This window comes from Trachurus trachurus (genome assembly GCF_905171665.1).
Source record: "Trachurus trachurus genome assembly, chromosome: 22".
In the NCBI taxonomy this organism is placed as follows: domain Eukaryota; kingdom Metazoa; phylum Chordata; class Actinopteri; order Carangiformes; family Carangidae; genus Trachurus; species Trachurus trachurus.
The window spans coordinates 3,946,627-3,967,822 of record NC_139907.1 but is presented as its reverse complement, the minus strand read 5'-3'; the positions used below and the strand labels follow the sequence as shown (position 1 = coordinate 3,967,822).

General features: G+C 42.0%; 3 protein-coding genes across 3 annotated transcripts; 1 reads left to right on the top strand and 2 right to left on the bottom strand.

Annotated features, from left to right (window-relative positions):
* Positions 1 to 363: 363 nt before the first annotated feature.
* Positions 364 to 2,855, bottom strand: LOC311005909 (nuclear factor 7, brain-like; the record flags this gene model as incomplete). Its single annotated transcript, XM_083998516.1, has 2 exons — positions 364 to 457; positions 1,477 to 2,855. 2 exons carry the CDS (start codon positions 2,853 to 2,855, stop codon positions 364 to 366), a joined length of 1,473 nt encoding a protein of 490 aa, XP_083854642.1.
* Positions 2,856 to 3,323: 468 nt separating this feature from the next.
* Positions 3,324 to 6,583, top strand: LOC311005908 (snRNA-activating protein complex subunit 1-like; the record flags this gene model as incomplete). Its single annotated transcript, XM_083998515.1, has 6 exons — positions 3,324 to 3,387; positions 3,478 to 3,683; positions 3,859 to 3,918; positions 5,990 to 6,052; positions 6,144 to 6,282; positions 6,513 to 6,583. The coding sequence occupies 6 exons, from the start codon at positions 3,324 to 3,326 to the stop codon at positions 6,581 to 6,583; spliced, it is 603 nt and encodes a 200-aa protein (XP_083854641.1).
* A 1,595-nt stretch (positions 6,584 to 8,178) lies between these two features.
* LOC311005907 (uncharacterized protein) lies at positions 8,179 to 19,557 on the bottom strand (the record flags this gene model as incomplete). The annotated part of the gene is made up of 4 exons (XM_083998514.1): positions 19,474 to 19,557; positions 14,220 to 15,629; positions 10,563 to 10,591; positions 8,179 to 9,579 (listed from the first exon to the last, which is right to left on the bottom strand). Exons 2-4 carry the CDS (start codon positions 15,610 to 15,612, stop codon positions 8,179 to 8,181), a joined length of 2,823 nt encoding a protein of 940 aa, XP_083854640.1. The 5' UTR covers positions 15,613 to 15,629; positions 19,474 to 19,557.
* Between the last annotated feature and the right edge of the window lie 1,639 nt (positions 19,558 to 21,196).

Genomic DNA, 21,196 nt, shown 5'->3' with positions numbered 1-21,196 from the left:
AAATTCAAAGAGATGAATTTACCCACATTGACTTTTCTATCTTTTCCCCAGTTCCTAAAACAACCCCAAGGGGTAAACAGCAGGAAAGAGAAACAGTAGAACAAAGTCTCTGAACAGTAATTAAACAAGAAAAAAGAAGCAAACAAATATGTAATATGGAAGAATAGTAGCTAAACAGACATAAATGAGAAAAATCAACATAACTTCAATTTAAGAAAGAAAACAAAAACACAACATCTCTAAACCAGAGGGATGAGAAGATGAGAGATTTCTGACTCGGTCACACACATGTTTTCTGTCAATAGAAACATTGAATGTGAGGATTTTGCTCATTGCTCATTTCCTCTCCTGCTGCCAGCTCTCCTACAAGAAGAAGAAGAAGCTGGAGAAGTCGGCGCTGTGTGAGGAGTTCATCGAGCGAGCGTCTCGTCCACAGCAGCTCATCAACATCGAGCTGCTGGAGGTAAATTCACAGAGAAGGGGCCACGTTTACAGACCAGGACAAAACTGTTGGCTCTATTGACATGAAAGTTTAAACAAAACAAAAAAAGTTTTCAAAAGCATCAATGTTCAAGAAAAAAATGAAAACACAAATATAGATTTAAAAAGAACAACAATAAATGAATAAAAATATGAATATTGTGGAGAACATGGGGGTTATGGAGCATTAGTAACTAATAGTGTGGAGATAGATAGATAGATAGATAGATAGATAGATAGATAGATAGATAGATAGATAGATAGATAGATAGATAGATAGGCAGAGCCAGGTCAAAAACACTGCGGGAGCTTTCATTTATGAATAAATAAACATATATATTCATGTATATGAATTCAATGCACAATATAGCACATATATAGCCTATATATTTTTTTTTTGACCGTAAAAAAAAAAAAAAAAAGAGAGAGAGAGAAGATGAACGTAACGTGGGACGAAAGTAACAAAGCGATTTTCTCCGAGCACATACGTATGTCTAACTTTGTCAGCATGTACATCATGTATAACCTAACAGAAAAAAATCTTGAGGTTACGTCTGACTTTGACCGAGTTACATTCAAGAACCAGCTGTTTTCAATGACTGAAAGTGAATTCACTCGGTGATTTATTTCGATCGATCAGCTGTGTTTACCGTTTCAGGTGTCATAGATGGTTAGACAGATTAATTAGTCCTCTAACACGTCCTAAAGTTTGACTTGTCAGAGTTTTTCAGTATAGAAGCAGCTCAGGTTTAAGTGTCGGGAGTCACTGTGGGGACGGAGGAAACAGCTGTAAAGTTAACCTCGTCCCTCTCTTTTATACAGTCTATATACAGTCTCTGTGTGTGTGTGTTTTGGGGGGACAGCAATAAAGAACATGCATTGCTGTATACGTTAGCAGCAGTTGGACACGGAAGTGACTCGTGACGTCACACTAGCCATTCCCATAAGTATGATCATCCTCTTTATCTCTAACTGCTCTGCTCCATTGTCACTGACACCTTCACTGGTAACAGCTTCAATGGGAGGTTATCATCATCACCATTGTAAATGTATGGAAACATCTTCTCAGTGAAAGTGTGTGTGAAGGTGTGTATGTGTGTGTTAGTATCAGGATCAGAGAACGACAGTTTTCCTCTGTTGAAGTCCAGATTCACTCTGATCCTCTGGGGATTCTCCTGCACTGGGAGATCAATGTCATGACCTGATGGTGAATATGCTGAGTATTCATCTCCACAGAACCATATTCCCCAAAATCCAGACTTTATGTTGATTCCCTTCCTCTGCACAGACTCTGTTAACACACCCAGTTCCCAGCTTCTATTGTCTCCAACCTCGACATCCCAGCTGTGAGTCCCTGAGTTAAAACCCTCAGAGCCCAGGACAGAGCAGAAAGAATCAGTCCTCTCTGGATTGTCAGGAAGCTGCTGGTAGTCTCCTCCATCTCTCACACTGGTCAGATCTTCAGACAGGATGAGATGTGGCTGAGCAGTGTTTGGGTCCAGAACCACAGGACTGTAGGAGACCATGTCCTTCATCTTGGTCCAGATGTTGAAGGTCAGATTGCCCAGGTGTTTGGCCTGGTCTATCAGAGCTCCTGAGTCCAGCTGTGGATCCTCCAGCAGGGGGCGCTGCTGGACTCTTTCCACTGCAGCCTTGTAGTTGAGCAGGAATGAGACGTCTTCAGCTCTCAGCTCGTCCTCTGTGGCTCTGACTGTGTGTGAAAGAGCTGCTATCTCTCTGCTCAGATCCTCCATCTTCTCCTTCATCCTCTGACTCTTCTGCTCCTCTTCCTCCCTCAGTGCAGCCATCCTGGCCTCCTCTTCCTCTTCTAGAAACTGGTGAAGCTTCTTAAACTGCTCCTTAATCTGCCTCTCTGTGTGTCGGGCCTGGACCTTAATGTGTTCTGCTGTTTGACCAAACTTCACTTGAACTTCTTCAAAACCCTTTGACTTATTCCTTAAATACTCCAGAGTTTCCTCAAATTCCTTCTTGAGTTGTGAAGCAACTTCATCGATGGGTTTAAATCTGTGGTTTTTGTGTGTGTCTGAATGGAGACAGATGAGACACACTGGCTGCTGATGGTCCAGACAGAAGAGTTTGAGTTTCTCAGAGTGCAGACTGCAGAGAGCCTCTGAAGATCTCTGCTCTTTCTGCTGTAAGAAGCTCTCACACAGGTTCTTCAACGCCAGGTTAAGAGGTGGTTCTTCCTTTGAAGATCTTCTCTTACAAAATGGACACAGTTGATCTCGTTTCTCTCTCCACCAGCTCTTCAGACAGTCTTTACAGAAGCTGTGGCTGCAGGACATAAGAACAGGATCTCTGAAGACCTCCGTACAGACTGGACAGAAGAGATCCTCCTCTGGTCTGGAAGCCATTTAGTCTGTGAGTGAAGCTGAAAACACAGCAGACAAGAAGTAGAGTCAGTCATGGCTCCCCTCCCTCCTCTACTGACTTGACTGAAGTTTACTGTGACTCTGAGTCCAGGTTTTAGTCAAACTCACCTTCAGTGTGTGGAGTGTCAGCAGGTTGAAGCAGCAGTGTTGTAGCTGGACTCACTCACAGGAAGTTGTTAGTTTGGTCTGAAGCTGAATCTGATCGTCTCTTCTTCAGTCTGCGACTCTGGGACTGATGAGGAAGTGCAACAGTTTCCTGGGTTGAGTCATGTGAGTCATGTGAATCATGTGAGGGGGTGGAGCTTTGTCAAAATGAAACTTAAGCAGGATGATGCAGCAGCTCTGTTTAGTTTCTGTTTGTGAACATGAATCAGAAAAGTCAGAATAAATAGTTCCTGTCAGATAAATGTGGTGCAGTGAATATTAGTCACAGAGATGTGGAGCAGAAACATGAAGAGCTGCGACAAGAAAACCATCAAGAAAAGAATCAAGACTTCAAACTTGCAGGACTTGAGTAAATGGACATTTACAAATAGAAAATCATGGATAGGATAGGCAAACCAACAATTTTGTCCACATCTGTAATTCTTCAACCTTTAACCAGAGAAACAAAAGGTTTTACAATCACTGTTTGTTTCTTTTGTCCTGTTCCAGGAGCTGTCCAACATCCACGAGCTCTACGAGAAGCTGAAATCTTCTGTCGGCTCCACAACAGAAACGTGGGATTCGTCCGTCAGCCTGATCAGTAAAGACCTGGTCCCTCAGCTGCGCAGCACCGTGGTCGACTTCTACAAGTGGCAGCAGAAGGAGGTGAGAAACCTGTTAAATGATGAGATAATTAAGTTATTTTAAAGCTTTACTATGTTTTCCCACTGTTGTTGATGTTCATTGGCAAAGAAATATGGATGTTTAGTTGATTAAAGGAGTAAAATAAGCATCTTTACATAATTAATAAACTAAAACTTTTCCCGTCCTGTCTTGTCAGGATGGAGCAGATAAAGACGAAGGTGAAGACAGCGGTGAGGGGACGTCGTCTCAGCAGGAGGTGAGTGATGAACCACATTAAACCTGGAGCTCAGTGTGCAGGACAAACGTCATCCAGTGGCAGCCAGTCAGTGCTTTGATAAGTATATATTTTTAGATGAGTGAGATAAAAGTGAGTTAAATGTGTCACCTGCAATAAAAATTTTTTATGAAACATGTTCTACGTCGTCTAAAGTCACTGATTGGTCACGTGTTTCCTCCTTGGGCCGCAGAAATCTGCCCAGAGGCTCTGGTTATAACTTGTACATGTGAGATAGGAGCTCCTGAATGCAGCTCATTGATGGTGCGTTCAGGTTCTAATGGAAATTTGAATCATCAATCAATCAAAAATCGAACATCTACAAGTATAGAAACGTTGTAAATCTGTTTAATTGCATTAATCGTCCATTTTTCTGACTTCTGTGTTGGTTTTTCAACTGGAAAGCGCTCAACGTTGTTCCAAGCTCTGAGTTTCCAACTTCCAATGTAAATGAAACACACTATACAGTCTTTTTAACCAATAAATACACGTACATTTGAGTCCCTTGGGTGTGCAGATGAGGCAAACTCTCCAGACCCGTATCCACAAAACCAATGTCCAATTCTCAGTGTTTCCTTTTCCATATGGTGTTTATTTATTGACACAAACAGTTCATCGTTAACACAAGTAAGACACGATTCTGTTCTTTTCAGGTCAGTGTTCATACATAACCATATTCTTCATCAAACGGTAACAAACACACGTTCAAACACGATCTCAATACACGATAATTCACGGTCAGAAAACTATTTGCTCTCCTCCTCTACACACACCTGATGCTCATTATGCTCTTACCTATATGCCTTTTCCCATCCTAACACCCCCACCTAGTGGTTAAACACAAAAATTAGGCTACATAATGGCTCCAATATGCATCATCACACACTGTGATATATTTATACTCGGCTATCGATTGAGAGACCTTATTATTATCTCTTCACCTGACGTTCGATATTGACTCCAAGAGTGTAACTTTATTATAAGAACTCAACTCAACCTGCAGAGAAAACTACACCAGCTGCCACTGACATTCTGGATCAACCCTTCAAAATAAAACACAAGGAAAAGATGAAACTAAATGAGATTAAACAGTACGGGTGGCGAAAATAATCCTTTCGAAGATGCATCGAGATTCTTAAAGGGACAATTCTGAATCGAAGCAGCGATGTCACATAATCGATCTTTAAACTCAAATAATTTATTCAAGTTTAATGATGCTGTTCACATGCAGAGACAGTGATTTATTTTATTTTAAAGCACAATGCCAAGATTTACGTTTTGTTTTGTGAACCTTTCAGTAGACTAAAGGCCTTTTCTTTTTCTTTGTGTGTTCAGACTCCAAGGAAGCTGCCGTACTGTGGAAATGCATTTAAATTATATTTTCCATTTAATGTCATGTAAATAAAAAGTCATCATATTTATCAGACTATTTATGTTAATTAATGAAAAAGCCATGTGTGGCAACATAGAAAATTGACGATGTGATGCATCGAAGTACATTGAGATGCATCGAAATGCATTGCGATGCATCGAAATGCACTGAGATGCATCGTATAATCGAATCGAACTGAATCGTAATCGAATTGAATCGTGTGGACACTGAAAATACAACATTAAACAGTGAACAGTAAAGCAGTAATAACCATCTGGTCCAGTAGGTGGCGCTGTTGTCTAAGTAACGTCCGTCTGTCTGTCTGTGTCCTCAGTGTTCCAACCTAAATGATATTTTCCATTTAATGTTATGTAAATAAAAAGTCATCATATCAATCAGACTATTTATGTTAATTAATGAAAAAGCCATGTGTGGCAAGATAGAAAATTGAGGATGTGATGCATCGAAATGCACTGAGATGCATCGAAATGCACTGAGATGCATCGTATAATCAAATCGAACTGAATCGTAAACTGGTGAATCGTAATCGACTTGAATCGTGTGGCCAGTGAAGATGCAACACCACTATTAAACAGTGAACAGTAAAGCTGTAATAACCACCTGGTCCAGTAGGTGGCGCTGTTGTCTAACGTCCGTCTGTCTGTCTGTTTGTGTCCTCAGTGTTCAAACCGAGCCGAGCTCCTCGCCTCCATCAAGTCCAGAGCGTACGGAGAAGCAGCAGAGGTTTGTTACTTCCTGTTCAGTTTATTCCTTATGATCAATCAAACAGGTGTCAAATATTAAAAGTATATTTGATTTGTGTGGTCACTCCAAGGCCTCCAAGTCCCGTCGCCATCGTCAGGTGGAGGTGGACTTGACCAGCGCTGAGGCGGGACCGTCCTCCACACCGGGTTCCTCCAGGATCAGTAAACCGTCACTCAAAGCCAGAACCAAGGAGAACATCCGGATCTCAGGTAAACACGTCCAACTTCATGCTGCTGGAAGAGGTGGAGGGTGGTAGGTTCAGGGACATTACGGTGTTCACACCATCCAAACATCCTCCTCCTGCTTCTTCTGTCCTACTGACGTTAAAACCACAATTTAAAGTTGTGATGATGAACACGATCAGATAAAGTCAGAAGTGAACTCCACATTTGTCTTGAATGATGCGTTCAATGACCGGAACTCTTTTTTTCATCATCAGCTGCTTTTGAGAAGGAAGCCATGTCGACCACTGTGATCTCCAGTCTCACCAGTCTGGACTCTGCTCCTTAAGGTATACACACACACACACACACACACACACACACATACACACACACACACACACACACACACACACACACACACACACACACACACACACACACACACACACACACCTTAAACAAATCACAATCAGGTTATTAGTCTGTACAGTTTTGACCTGTAGGTGGCGCCAGATTCACTTTAGCTTCATCTGTTGGAGCCATTTTCATTATTAATGATAAATGAGAAAACACAGAACTCTGTGTAAGTGACATAAAGTCAGGACTTTGTTCATGGGGGTGTCCAGTTAACAAAGAGCTGCGTTATGTTTCTCACATTAATATAGTACATTAAATCAAAATTATTGTTTAAAATGTTAATCATGATCGTTCTTTGTGGCCCAAATTGACATCAATGTACAGATGTTTCTGTATGTCATTAAATCATCTTCATATGTAATTTAAGACAGATGGAGATTTTTTATTTCTGTTTATGTTCACACATTCATGATTTTTCTTTTTTCTTTCCAGAAAATCAAAAATGTAAAAGTGGACATGAAGACGACACAGGAGTCAACCTTCATCCTGAGGAGAATAATTTTTTCTTTAAAGATGTTGCCTGTTTTTTTTTTTAAACAAATGTTTTATTGTAGTAATTAATATTTTATTAGGTTTAAGGGTTTTACTGCCATTAATTGGCATTTTATGACAAAAATATGAATGTTTTATATCTTATAGAACATAAAGGAAAAGTTAAAGTTGCAAACCTGCTTACATTTGTTCCAAAATGTAAAGGTTTGTAAAATATAAATACTCTGTTTTCTTACTGAGCCAGTGTTATGATGTTGCTTTTTACTCACTGCAGGAAATATCAGAATGTTTAAAACTGGACATCTGTGATAGCTTTATTATTTTATAATGTTTTATATAAAAAGAAACTCTTTAAAAGAAACTGTTAACTTGGTCCATCTCTATCTTATGTGACATTTAGTTCAGACCTAAAGTTTCTGTTTTTCTGACTTTATCTTGGGCCTGTTTGTTGTGGACATTGTTTTCTAAAACTCAAAATTATAAAATATTGAACAGAAAAATACAAAATAATCTGTTATATAAAAGTCAAGTGCAAACATTCACCACTGGATCTAACAGGGGTAAGTACAGTGCTTTTATTGTTTATACACAGTAGGTTTCATTTACTACAATATAGTTACATTATTAGATCTAATAAATGATGCATTTGTGGCACATTTATTTTGTCTATGTTCAGACAAGCAGTAGATTAATTATAGCGATTTTAACCACATTTTATACATTGCATTAATTTCTCCCTTTCTCACCCTGCAGGACAGTGGCTGTGGAGCACGATGAGTTCAAAGATCTGCGGGTGTGTTTTAGGTAAATAATCATATATTTAAATTTATTCACAAATAATGACTTATAGTGAAATACATCATGATTTATTACAAACTATAGAAATAAAACCCAGTGAGAAGTCAAAGAGAGGTAAAGAGTGTTCGTAATAATGAGACAGCAGGAGGACAGGTGCAGTTTAACAGGTTCAATTCACTGACTTTTCCCTTTTAGAAATAAACAACATTATAAATATGATCATCTTCTTTATCTCTAACTGCTCTGCTCCACTGTCACTGACACCTTCACTGGTAACACCTTCAATGGGAGGTTATTCTCAGTGTTAATGTATGGAAACATCTTCTCAGTGAAAGTGTGTGTGAAGGTGTGTATGTGTGTGTTAGTATCAGGATCACAGAACGACAGTTTTCTCCTGTTCAAGTCCAGGTTAAGTCTGATCCTCTGGATCTTCTTCTGCTCTGGGAGATCAATCTCTGGACCTGATGGTGAATATGCTGAGTATTTACCTTTATAGAACAATATTCTCCATAATCCAGACCATAGGTCGTCTACCTTCCTCTGCACAGACTCTGTTAACACACCCAGTTCCCAGGCTGTAATATCTCCAACCTCGACATCCCAGCTGTGAGTCCCTGAGTTAAAACCCTCAGAGCCCAGGACAAACCAGAAAGAATCATCACTCCTCTCTGGATTGTCAGGAAGCTGCTGGTAGCCTCCTTCTCTCACACTGGTCAGATCTTCAGACAGGATGAGTCCTGGACGAGCAGTGTTTGGGTCCAGAACCACAGGACTGTAGGAGACCATGTCCTTCATCTTGTTCCAGATGTTGAAGGTCAGGTTGCCCAGGTGTTTGGCCTGGTCTATCAGAGCTCCTGACTCCAGCTGTGGATCCTCCAGCAGGGGGCGCTGCTGGACTCTTTCCACTGCAGCCTTGTAGTTGAGCAGGAATGAGACGTCTTCAGCTCTCAGCTCGTCCTCTGTGGCTCTGACTGTGTGTGAAAGAGCTGCTATCTCTCTGCTCAGAGCCTCCATCTTCTCCTTCATCCTCTGACTCTTCTGCTCCTCTTCCTCCCTCAGTGCAGCCATCCTGGCCTCCTCTTCCTCTTCTAGAAACTGGTGAAGCTTCTTAAACTGCTCCTTAATCTGCCTCTCTGTGTGTCGGGCCTGGACCTTAATGTGTTCTGCTGTTCGACCAAACTTCACTTGAACTTCTTCAAAACCCTCTAACTTCTCCTTTAAGGGCTCCAGAGTTTCCTCAAGTTCCTTCTTGAGGTCTGAAGCAGCTTCATTGATGGGTTTGAATCTGTGGTTTTTGTGTGTTTGTGAATGCAGACAGTTAATACACACTGGCTGCTGATGGTCCAGACAGAAGAGTTTGAGTTTCTCAGAGTGCAGACTGCAGAAACCCTCTGAAGATCTCTGCTCTCTCTCCTCCAAGAAGGCCTCACACAGGTTCTTTAACACCAGGTTACGAGGTGGTTCTTCTGTTGAAGATCTTCTCTTACACACTGGACACCGTCGATCTTGTTCCTCTCTCCACCAGCTCTTCAGACAGTCTTTACAGAAGCCGTGGCTGCAGGACAGATCAACAGGATCTCTGAAGACCTCCGCACAGATCTGACAGCAGAGATCCTCCTCTGGTCTGGAAGCCATTTAGTCTGTGAGTGAAGCTGAAAACACAGCAGACAGGAAGTAGAGTCAGTCATGGCTCCCCTCCCTCCTCTACTGACTTGACTGAAATTTACTGTGACTCTGAGTCCAGGTTTTAGTCCAACTCACCTTCAGTGTGTGGAGTGTCAGCAGGTTGAAGCAGCCGTGTTGTAGCTGGACTCACTCACAGGAAGTTGTTAGTTTGGTCTGAAGCTGAATCTGATCGTCTCTTCTTCAGTCTGCGTCTCTGGGACTGACGGAGAACAAACTGTTCCCTGGTTTATTTCAGGTTGAGTCAGGTGAGAGGGCGGAGCTTTGTCAACCATAAACAGTTTCATTGCTGACCTTTGATTCATTGCTGGAAACAGTTGGTTTAGCAACTTAATTTTATCTGTTAGTGAACATGAATCAAGAAAAACCCTGATTTTGAAATACCGTTTTCTGCTATCCTGGCCTCAGTTGTTCAAAAGGTAATGTAATTGGATTTTGGATAATGGATTGGGTCAAATCTTGAAAATGGGTTGTTCAAAACTTGAAACAGATTCTGAGATCTGATTAGGTCACGTAATCCAATCTCAGGTGGGGGCGTAGCTTTATCAACCATAAACAGGTTGAGTTTCATTGCTGACCTTTGACTTATTGCTGGAAACAGTTGGTGCAGCAGCTCTGTTGTTCTTTCTGTTTGTGAACATGAATCAGAAAAGTCAGAATAAATTGTTCCTGGCAGATAAATGTGGTGCAATGAATATTAGTCACAGAGATGTGGAGCAGAAACATGAAGAGCTGTGACAAGAAAATCATCAAGAAAAGAATCAGGACTTCAAACTTGCAGGACTTGAGTAAATGTGTTGTTTGTCTCTGATGAAGTGTTGGACAGAAACCAGGATCAGCTCCTGACCTTTGTGAGAATCCCTTAGAGTTCAGGCCTTGCGCTAAAGCTGTGTGGTTGAGTTGAGAGAGACTCACCTATAAACCTACCATCCCACTTTATGATCTGTTTGACTAGGTGTTTGTCCTGCAGAGACAAGTCACTGAGTAAGAACACAAGGGACAAAAGACACATGTTCAATAAAAGCTTGATAACAGAGGATCACCAACTTCTGATGTTACCATGAAGTGGGACAAATTTCTTAGGTAAGACAAATACTGACAAACTTTTTTACAAATTGTCTCAGAATTTTTATTAAAGGTTCACTTTGAGACTAGATACAGTTTCCAACCCACTCCACAGGACTTTGATGATTGTAGGTGGAGGTAAGGCAGGAGGAAGAGGTGGGTGGGATTTTGGAGGGAGGTGGGGCAACCGCCATTCCGACATCCCACCATTCCGACATAGGCCTCTAATTGTCTAAATGGCAACACTTAATTTTCTATCAAACGTCCCATCATTCCAACAATTTTTGCCTCCTATGGTCGGAATGGCGGTATTTTTTTCATTTTATGACATACCGCCTTTCGGACAATTCCTATTAATAGTGTATTTTTTCCCCAAAAGGATTTTGCACTGGTTGGGTTTAGGCAATGATGAAAGGAGTTGGTTAAGTTTAGTAAAAAGGCCAAGTAGAGGCTAGACAGGCAGACTAGTCCCTGTCTGCGCTCTGCTGCATGTGGGTATTCCTCTATCAGCATGTCTTAAAGAAGGGAGTCACCTGTTGAGGAACGCACATTTCCTTATATTAAAGCCTTTTCGGAATGGTGGGACGTTCACATGTCGGAATCGCGGTATGTCGGAATGGTGGTAAGTCTAAATGGTGTGATGTCGGAATGACAGCATGGAGGGTGATGGAGTTGTTGAATTTGTGTGCTGTGCTGTGTGAAATGCCAGAAAGGTAAGGGTTGCTTTAAGGTACCGACTGAAGAACTTGGCTTTGCAACTCCACTGAGCAAGAGTTGGGTGGCTACAGCAGGTCTTCAGGTGGGTGCCCCCTAACTCGGGGTGGTGGAGTGGGGGGGCTCAATAGCGGATCCAATGCCCTGGATCTGCCCCTGCTGACCACCATCCAACTCTTAAGACGATCCTTCAGCTGGTTGGCTCTGCCACTGCACCTCCTGCTGTATCCAGGTCCACCAGGATGCTGTATCAGCTGTCTGATGACATTTCCTATCAGGCACCTCCTTACCATCCCTTCAATCCCCAGCAGTCCAAGGCTCCTCCAGAGTCACTGTCCAGAGAAACCTCTGCAGCCGACCTCCATGGTCAGTTCCAGGCCTTCCATTCGTTCTGTTGACTCTTGAGGATAAGGGTCTGATGTTTCTTGATCTTGTGTCCATGCACCTACTCCATCCTCTCCTCCCAGGTTACTGGTCATTCAATAAGCACCACCTGGTTGGTGTCTCTAGACCAGAGAACATGACCTCATCTGAGGCTCGATGGGGATGTTTCCTCTGGTAATTTGAGCCTCTTTTTCTGGTCTACCTGCATCTCCCAGTCATTTTGCTGAGGTCAGGATCCCCTTGTTCCTTTGTCCTGCTGCTGCAGCGCTTTCACCTGACCTGACAAACTGGACAAAGTGGGACGCATCCAAACGTTGTTTCTGCTTTTTCCTGTGCCTGTTTCACACCATCTGCCGCCCAAACCAGAATCTTATCATGACTCCATTGGCAGCTTGACTGGCTCAATGAGAGGACATGTTCAAAATTTGCAAACTGTCCACAGAGCTTGCACTTGGGACTCTAGGTCACCCCCTATGTGTGGAGGTTTGATGGAGTAGGCAGGACATCATAGACAGAAGACATCAACAACTTTGCCCAATGTCCTTCCATCCTCAAGATGTCCTGCCAAGTCAGTGACCTTCCCTGTAGCCAGAGAAGAAAGGTCTGGCCGGCCCAACTCAGATTCTGAGATCGGAGAGAAAAAACGCCCGGGCTGTTCCACCAATCACATTCGTTGTGGGCAGTGCTAACAATGGTGCGCTTACAAATATTGCCAGGAGGTAGGCATTAGCCTTGCTAGCTCACTGAAGACGATGGGCCAAGCTTGATAAATAAAACTTTTGACGCAGTCGGTCGACAAACAAGCCAGAACGTCCTTCTTGGATAGCAAACGGCGTAAACATACTCTTGGAATATCTTTACAGTCATATCTGTGGTTCCTGATTGATTGATGGATTTTCAGACACGCACACATCAACTGGAAGAATCCTACAAGCATATTTTGTTAGCTACAGTGTGTGAAAACAGGGTCACCCCAAGGAAGCTACTGTTGATGTTTCCTTACTTCGAGGGAACCGTGAAAACTGCAACAGGAAGGCGGGACTTCCGCACAGACTAACATCCCACCAATGGTACTGCTGAAGTTCCATGTGAAGTTCTCCATGAAGTCGTCCATAGGCACCTTTAATGATATCTGAAGATTTCAATCATGTTCCCTGATGGATTCACAAGGGGATGGTGGAGGCCATTCAGGCCATTCAACGGTTCAGATCATCCACTTCATAACACCTTGATCGACCAAGAAAACAGCGGTGGTAGACGGCTTGTCTCTCTTTGCTGCAGTACGGAAAGATGTATTTATTTATTTAAAAGGATCCCCATTGATGCCAATGGCACAAGCTAGTCTTCCTGGGGTCTGAAGATATAGAAGATTAGGCTTTTTATTTCTTCTGCAAATGAGCTGCCAGACAAATGAATTTCCCTTTGGGGATTCATAAAGTAATTTGTAGTCGTATTCGTAGCTTTAATGTGAGCTAATGTCATTTAGCTTGATTTTCATTAATGTGAACTTGTACAGACACGGTCAAACTCTTTTAACATGCAGAACATGTCCTGTTATAAACTCGTGTAGATTTAGTTATGTTTGTTGTATCTAACATACATTTTGTTGTTTGTTATCAAAGATGAAAAGATCAGTAACGTCCAAACTTTAAGGAAACACTTTCACCAAACTCCTTTTGAATAATTGTCCATTCGAGGACCCTGTTGTTCCACCTGCCTTCACTCACTGTAAACAGACTGATGTCACTTCCTGTTTGCTTGATGACATAGTCTCCTCATTAGCATGAATCTGAGCCACTAACCAGTTCAACTTTAAATGGGAGTTCAAGTTTTTCCTGTTTTCTCCCTCACCACCTTCTGACACAGTAAAGAAGGGACCTAACAACCTCCAAGGAACCTGACCAATAATCATTTCTACTTTTCCTGTAATGCCAGTTTGACAGTGGTGATGCCCTCACCAGACATAATATAGGAGAAGTTTGGTATCATCTTCCACCACATCTGTATCCCTGTCCAGAGGCTGAAGGTCCTTAAATATGATGTTTACATTCAATCTGAAAGATAAAGTTCAATAGACTCAGTTTGGACATTTTCCACTGACTAGAGACAGATTCTTCTTTCAGCACAAACCTTCACCCTCAGTTTAAGTCAATTCAATTCAGAGGCTTTATTGACATGGAAGTTAAAAAAAATACAATCTTGCAATAAGCATTAATACTAAAGAAGAAAAACAACAACACAAATATAGCAATAAACCATAGAAATATGAATATCATGGACAGCATTGGGGTTATAGAGCATCAGTTACTCATTATGTGGAGCTAACAGAGTTGTGTAGATAAGTAGGAGCCACAACATGCAGTCTGGAGAAGGACAACCTTCAAACTTGAGATAGCTGGAGCAGTTTGTTTGTTTTTATCTCTTACTGCTCTTCTTCACTGTCACTGACACATTCGCTGGTAACAGCTTTAATGGGGGGTTATCACAAGTGTAAATGAATGGAAACATCTTCTCAGTGAAAGTGTGTGTGAAGGTGTGTATGTGTGTGTTAGTATCAGGATCAGAGAACGACAGTTTTCCTCTGTTCAAGTCCAGATTCACTCTGATCCTCTGGTGCTTCTTCTTCTGCACTGGGAGATCAATGAAGAGAGCTGATGGTGAATGTGCTGAGTATTCATCTCCATACAACTGTATTCTCCATAATTCAGACCCAATGTTGATTCCCTTCCTCACCACAGACTCTGTTAACACACCCAGTCTCCAGTCTGTGTTGTCTCCAACCTGGACATCCCAGCTGTGAGTCCCTGAGGTAAAACCTTCAGAGCCCAGGACAGACCAGAAAAAATCAAATCTCTCTGGATTGTCAGGAAGCTGCTGTTCATCTCCACCACTCACACTGGTCAGATCTTCAGACAGGATGAGATATGGATGAGCAGTGTTTGAGTTCAGAACCACAGGACTGTAGGAGACCACGTCCTTCATCTTGTTCCAGATGTTGAAGGTCAGGTTGCCCAGGTGTTTGGCCTGGTCTATCAGAGTTCCTGCTTCCAGATGTGGACCCCTCAGCAGGAGACGCTGCTGGAGCTTTCCCACTGCAGTCTTGTAGTTGAGCAGGAATGAGATGTCTTCAGCTCTCAGCGCGTCCTCTGTGGCTCTGAGTGTGTCTGAAAGAGCTGCTATCCCTCTGCTCAGAACCATCATCTTCCCCTTCATCATCTGACTCTTCAGATCCTCTTCCTCCCTCAGTGCAGCCACCCTGGCCTTCTCTTCCTCTTCTAGAAACTGGTGAAGCTTCTTAAACTGCTCCTTAATCTGCCTCTCTGTGTGTTGGGCCTGGACCTTCATGTGTTCTGCTGTTTGACCAAACTTCACTTTAACGTCTTCAAAACGCTTTATCTTCTTCTTTAAGGGCTCCAGAGTTTCCTCAAATTCCTTCTTGAGGTCTGAAGCAGCTTCATCGATGGGTCTGATTCTGTCGTTTGCGTGTCTTTTTGAATCTCTGCAGACAAGACACACTGGCTGCCCATGGTCCAGACAGAAGAGTTTGAGTTTCTCAGAGTGCAGACTGCAGAGAGCCTCTGAAGATCTCTGTTCTCTCTTCTGTAAGAAGCTCTCACACAGGTTCTTTATCACCAGACTAACAGGTGGTTCATCTCTTGAAGACCTTCTCCTACAAACTGGACACAGTCGATCTTGTTTCTCCTTCCACCAACTCTTCAGACAGCCTTTACAGAAGCTGTGGCTGCAGGTCAGAACAACAGGATCTCTGAAGACCTCGGTACAGACCGGACAGCAGAGATCCTCCTCTGGTCCGGAAGCCATTTAGTCTGTGAGTGAAGCTGAAAACACAGCAGACAGGAAGTAGAGTCAGTCATGGCAGACAGAAACAGACAGAAAAAGGGTGATTTTCTGCCTCTACATTGGTCTCACATTTTGGCTTAAAGCAGCACACCATGGTCGTCATAAGGACTTACTGAATGCTTTGATATGACATTGGCTTTTCTATAGTAAATATTTTGGACACACTTGCAAGTTATTAAACATGGGTCCCTTCTGCTTCTCTCAGAAAATCGTTGTATTAGAGTCAATGAGGAGTAGAGAGAGACATCGCCGCAGTTACTCATACTCAAAAATCACATGTAGACTGTAATTTCTGGCCGGGAGGAGCGTGGAAAGAGAAACATTTAAGACAATTTCAGGCAACTTCTCTCAGAGCGCACTCACACTAGGGGTTTCGTACCGTGCCCAAGCACGTTTGCCCCGTAAAGTTCGGATTCCATTGCCAGTGTGAGTGCAGATGTTCCGTGCTTGAGTATGGTACACTTCCCTGGCCCGGTACGGTTGAGAGAGGTGTGCTTGGGCACGGTACACTTGGTCATGCAAGTCCGCAACGCGCTTCGGGTTCGTTCACCATCACATTTCTGCAACTGTCACTTATTGATTAATGATTACATTGCGCCATGCCGTATGTAAACATCACTAGCTAACATCACTAGCTAACATCGCTTTGACCGGTCAAACAGTTAAAAGGCGCCGTTCTTTCTGCAGGTTAAGCGCGCATCCGCCGTGTTGGTAAGATATCAACGTATGTCTCGGAGGCAACTGTGCTTGAGCACGCTTGGGTTCAAGGTAGTGTGAGTGCGGGCCAGCAGGGGACAGGAAGGGGGGGTATTCGTGCTTCAGCACTGTACAGAACAACTGGCCCTAGTGTGAGTGCGCCTTTACTCTAGCCCAGTGGTTCTCAAACTTTTTACACCAAGTACCACCCCAGAAAATGCTTGCCTCTCCAAGTACCACCAAGTCGGGGGCGGGGGGCTGGTACCTAATTTAAACTTAAACGGTATTGATAGTCAAAATTTGGGCTTCGTCCAAAATATTAGTTTCTGACCTAAAAAAAATGTTTTGGGGCTGTAAAACCTACACACTTACTGACACAACCATGCAAATTCACATGCAATGTCAGTGAGGGAGTGGGTACACATGATATTGATAACTCTAATGTTATCCATTATTGGTGAAAGTGATGCTGTTACAACCATCCCCAGTCTTCCCTAATAATAATAATTACTAATTACTAATTATAATGGCGGTATACAATGATACGTTGTTTCATTTTTCAGCTCACGTTTGTTTTCACTCGGGTCCCAAAGCTACACCACTGACAGAGCGTCATGTTTCCATGACGACTGACCGGAAAAGATTAGCATAAAAATAAAACTCTGAGAAGTAACGCTAAACTTTAACATCAGAGACACACGTACGCAGTACACAAGTACGCAGGTTATTTGAAGTGCTGCTCATTTCATTTTATAAACGGGCCGCTCCAGTTTGACTGTAGCCGAGCTACGGAGCTAGCGGAGCTAACGGAGCTAACAGGTAAACAGATACACGTGTGGTCGAGCGGTGCCTGGACTCCTTTGCTGATAATGATGTCGGCATTTTCGGTTTAAGGTTTTTGCTTGTATTTATACAGTCTCTATTCTATGGTATCATCACGATACGATACGATACGATACGATAAACTTCATTGTCCCGTTCAGGGAAATTTGTCTTGGACACTGTAGCGCCATAAATGCCTTAATGGCCACAATGACAAAAACAAAAAACAAAAGAACAATACACCTCAGCCATATTAATCCAACAGCATTGCACATATTCCATAACATAACACATATTGCACACATCCCACAACATAGCACATACACACCTCATAAATTCACCATGGTAAGAGCACTATAAGAATTATTGCACAGACTCGTTAAGAAATTTGATAGAAGTTGAGATAAAAGAATTCTTAAAACGGTTGAGTTTACAGCGAGGGACTCTGTATCGTCTACCTGAGGGTAGGAGGTCAAACTCTGAGTGAAGGATGTGGGAGGGGTCATTCACTATCCTCAGGGCTTCACATCACAACATCCTTATGCAAAAATATGCGGTTGCCCAATTTTTGGTGCATCTGAAATTTATTTTATTTTATTTATGTTTAATTCAGTGAGTCTTTTGCGTACCACCTAGAGGGCGCCCGCGTACCACTACTGCTCTAGCCGATTCCGTGTAATACACACCCATTATAATCTCAAAATGTCTCCAAAAATGATCATGCTCATTGAACAGTGATCGATAACTCCCAGGTCATGTGACCTGTTGACTCAAAATCAACACAGGATGGTAGAGCTAAGCCTCCTCTATGACACACACCTGTTTTTTTGCATTTAAACACATGTAATATTTTATATGAATTTCTAATGTATTTTATATAGTAAATATGAGCATTATAGCTCAATAACTCCCAGGTCACGTGACCTGTTGGCTCAAAATCAACACAGGACAGAAGATCTAAGTCTCCTCTATGAGCCACACCTGTTTTTATTGCATTTAAACACATTTACTATTTTATATGAATTTCTAATGTATTTTATACAGTAAATATGAGCATTATAGCTCAATAACTCCCAGGTCATGTGACCTGTTGACTCAAAATCAACACAGGATGGTAGGGCTAAGCCTCCTCTATGACACACACCTGTTTTTATTGCATTTAAACACATGTAATATTTTATATGAATTTCTAATGTATTTTATATAGTAAATATGAGCATTATACCTCAATAACTCCCAGGTCATGTGACCTGTTGACTCAAAATCAACACAGGATGGTAGGGCTAAGCCTCCTCTATGAGCCACACCTGTTTTTATTGCATTTAAACACATTTACTATTTTATATGAATTTCTAATGTATTTTATACAGTAAATATGAGCATTATAGCTCAATAACTCCCAGGTCATGTGACCTGTTGCCTCAAAATCAACACAGGATGGTAGGGCTAAGCCTCCTCTATGACACACACCTGTTTTTATTGCATTTAAACACATGTAATATTTTATATGAATTTTTAATTTATTTTATACTATATGAGCATTATACCTCAATAACTCCCAGGTCATGTGACCTGTTGACTCAAAATCAACACAGGATGGTAGGGCTAAGCCTCCTCTATGACACACACCTGTTTTTATTGCATTTAAACACATTTACTATTTTATATGAATTTTTAATTTATTTTATACTGTAAATATGAGCATTATAGCTCAATAACTCCCAGGTCATGTGACCTGTTGCCTCAAAATCAACACAGGATGGTAGGGCTAAGCCTCCTCCTCTATGAGCCACACCTGTTTTTATTGCATTTGAACACATCTTATATTTTCTATGAATTTTTAATGTAGGCTATTGAGAAGGAGCGAATGTCTGTCAAATATCCAACTTAAAACTAACTTCACTGCAGTAAATGTTTTGCTTTCCCCATCAGCTGTGTCGGCGACGCGGTATTGATTTAGTTCGGGGAAAGTCCGAGACCGTGATAGAAAATCTTTCCTGTTGCTAGGTCGTTACTAAGGGCCGGGTTATTTGCTGTAGAGGTAAACTCGGTTCCATTACACATAGTTGTCTACTGACGTGACTGATTGTGTTTCAGGTGTTAGTCGGACCCCATGTATTCCCATGGAAACGGGAAGCACACTCGCAAAAAAAAACCTTTCAAATCTGAGAGCAAATTGTCCATCAAAATGAATACTAGTATATTTTGATGATACATTTTATTTTGTTGTTAACAGTTGTATAATCGAATCAAATCCATGATGCTGCAGCATCTTCTCTGAGTCCAGGTTTTAGTCAAACTCACCTTCAGTGTGTGGAGTGTCAGCAGGTTGAAGCAGCAGCGTTGTGTTAGTTTGGTCTGCAGCTGAATCTGATCGTCTCTGGGACTCATGCATGCATGGATGTGTTCTGTTATGGACTGAGGAGGGAAAGCAGCAGTTTCCGGGTTGAGCCATGTGCGTCATCAGAGGGGGCGGAGTTTCTTCTTCTTCCTCCTCCTCTTTGGCGGGTGGCAACCATTGCAACAGTGCATTACCGCCACCTACTGTGTTGGAGTGTGACCCATGAGTCACCTATTCCCAATATAATGATGATAATGATGATAACAATATTTGTAGCAGACCCTTGGTTCCCAAAGAATGGAGGCAGAGAGTTCCTTACGGGTGCATAAGTTTATTGCCGTCAATGTAGCACCGTGAAAACTATGAAATAGAGAAATATACAAAAAAAACACAAGAAGAAAAGGTTACACACATTAGGCAAGGCAAGGCAAGGCAAGGCATCTTTATTTTTGTTTATATAGCTCATTTCATACCAAGGCAACTCAATGTGCTTTACATAAAGACAAAACATTTTTAAAAAAAGAGAGAAGCATAAAACAGAATGAAAACAAACAAACACTAAAAACAGAGTTAAAAGCAAGAGCAAATAAAAGTAAAAAAAAAAAAGTTCTTCATAAAACAGAATAAAAACAAACACAGCAAATAAAAGTAAAATAAAAGAAAATAGATCTCAGCTATAAGCACGTGAAAAGAGAAATGTTTTTAACCTGGATTTAAAGGTCCCATATTATGCAAAATGCACTTTAGAGCGGTTTTCTATCAATAATATGCATCCCCGACCTGTCTACAATCCCCCCTGGTATGGAAAAAGTTCATCCTCTCCCTTTTTTGCTTTCTCTGTCTTTAGAAAATGTGTGCTTAAACAGGTCAGTTGAAGATCTGTCTGTCGGTGACGTCACCGACAGACTCGACGCCACCCCCTAGGTTGGTGGCACCGCCCCAGGTGAAGGTTTGCCACGCCTGAAGACATTTTCTAAACCGGCCATTTTCTTCCCCACTTGTTAACATAGCTGTGGTTAAACAATGGCGAATGTACGACCTGGAAGAAGCGGTTGCTCTGTTGTTGGCTGCACACAGCGCCAAAGTCATCAGATATCACCACATTTCAATCAATAAATGTTTTAAAATGAACAACTAGGCAAGTCTGGTCGCTTTTCCGCTGTCGCCGCGGCCATTATCCTGCTGCTAATGCAGGATGGAGGGTGCCGTCTCTAATGTCTGTTTCCTAATTACAATAAAACAATACCAAACTATGAGGAGACCTGCACCAACACAAAGATTGTAAATAATTCTCCAAAAGAAACTCACTCAAAGTGCCACGAACATGGTGCAAAACAAAGGCCAGCAGCACAAACGCCACGCCAGCCAGAGGAGAACAAAGGAAGGGATGTGCACAGGTGAGCGCATAGACACACAGGAGGAGCTTACAGGTGACAATACAATTACCGGCCACTAGATGGCAGTAATTCACTGGCATTTACAATATTATTACTACTAATAATAATGAACTAAATTCTTCTATCCAACCCTGTGTCTTTCATGAACTGGGAAAGTTTCCCTTATACCCAATGTCCTACTGACTCTATTTGCCCACAATGCTGGCACACTCCCTTTGTAAGTTTCTCTCATATGCTCCCTGTCAGATACTGTAAATGTGGTGCAGTGAATATTAGTCACAGAGATGTG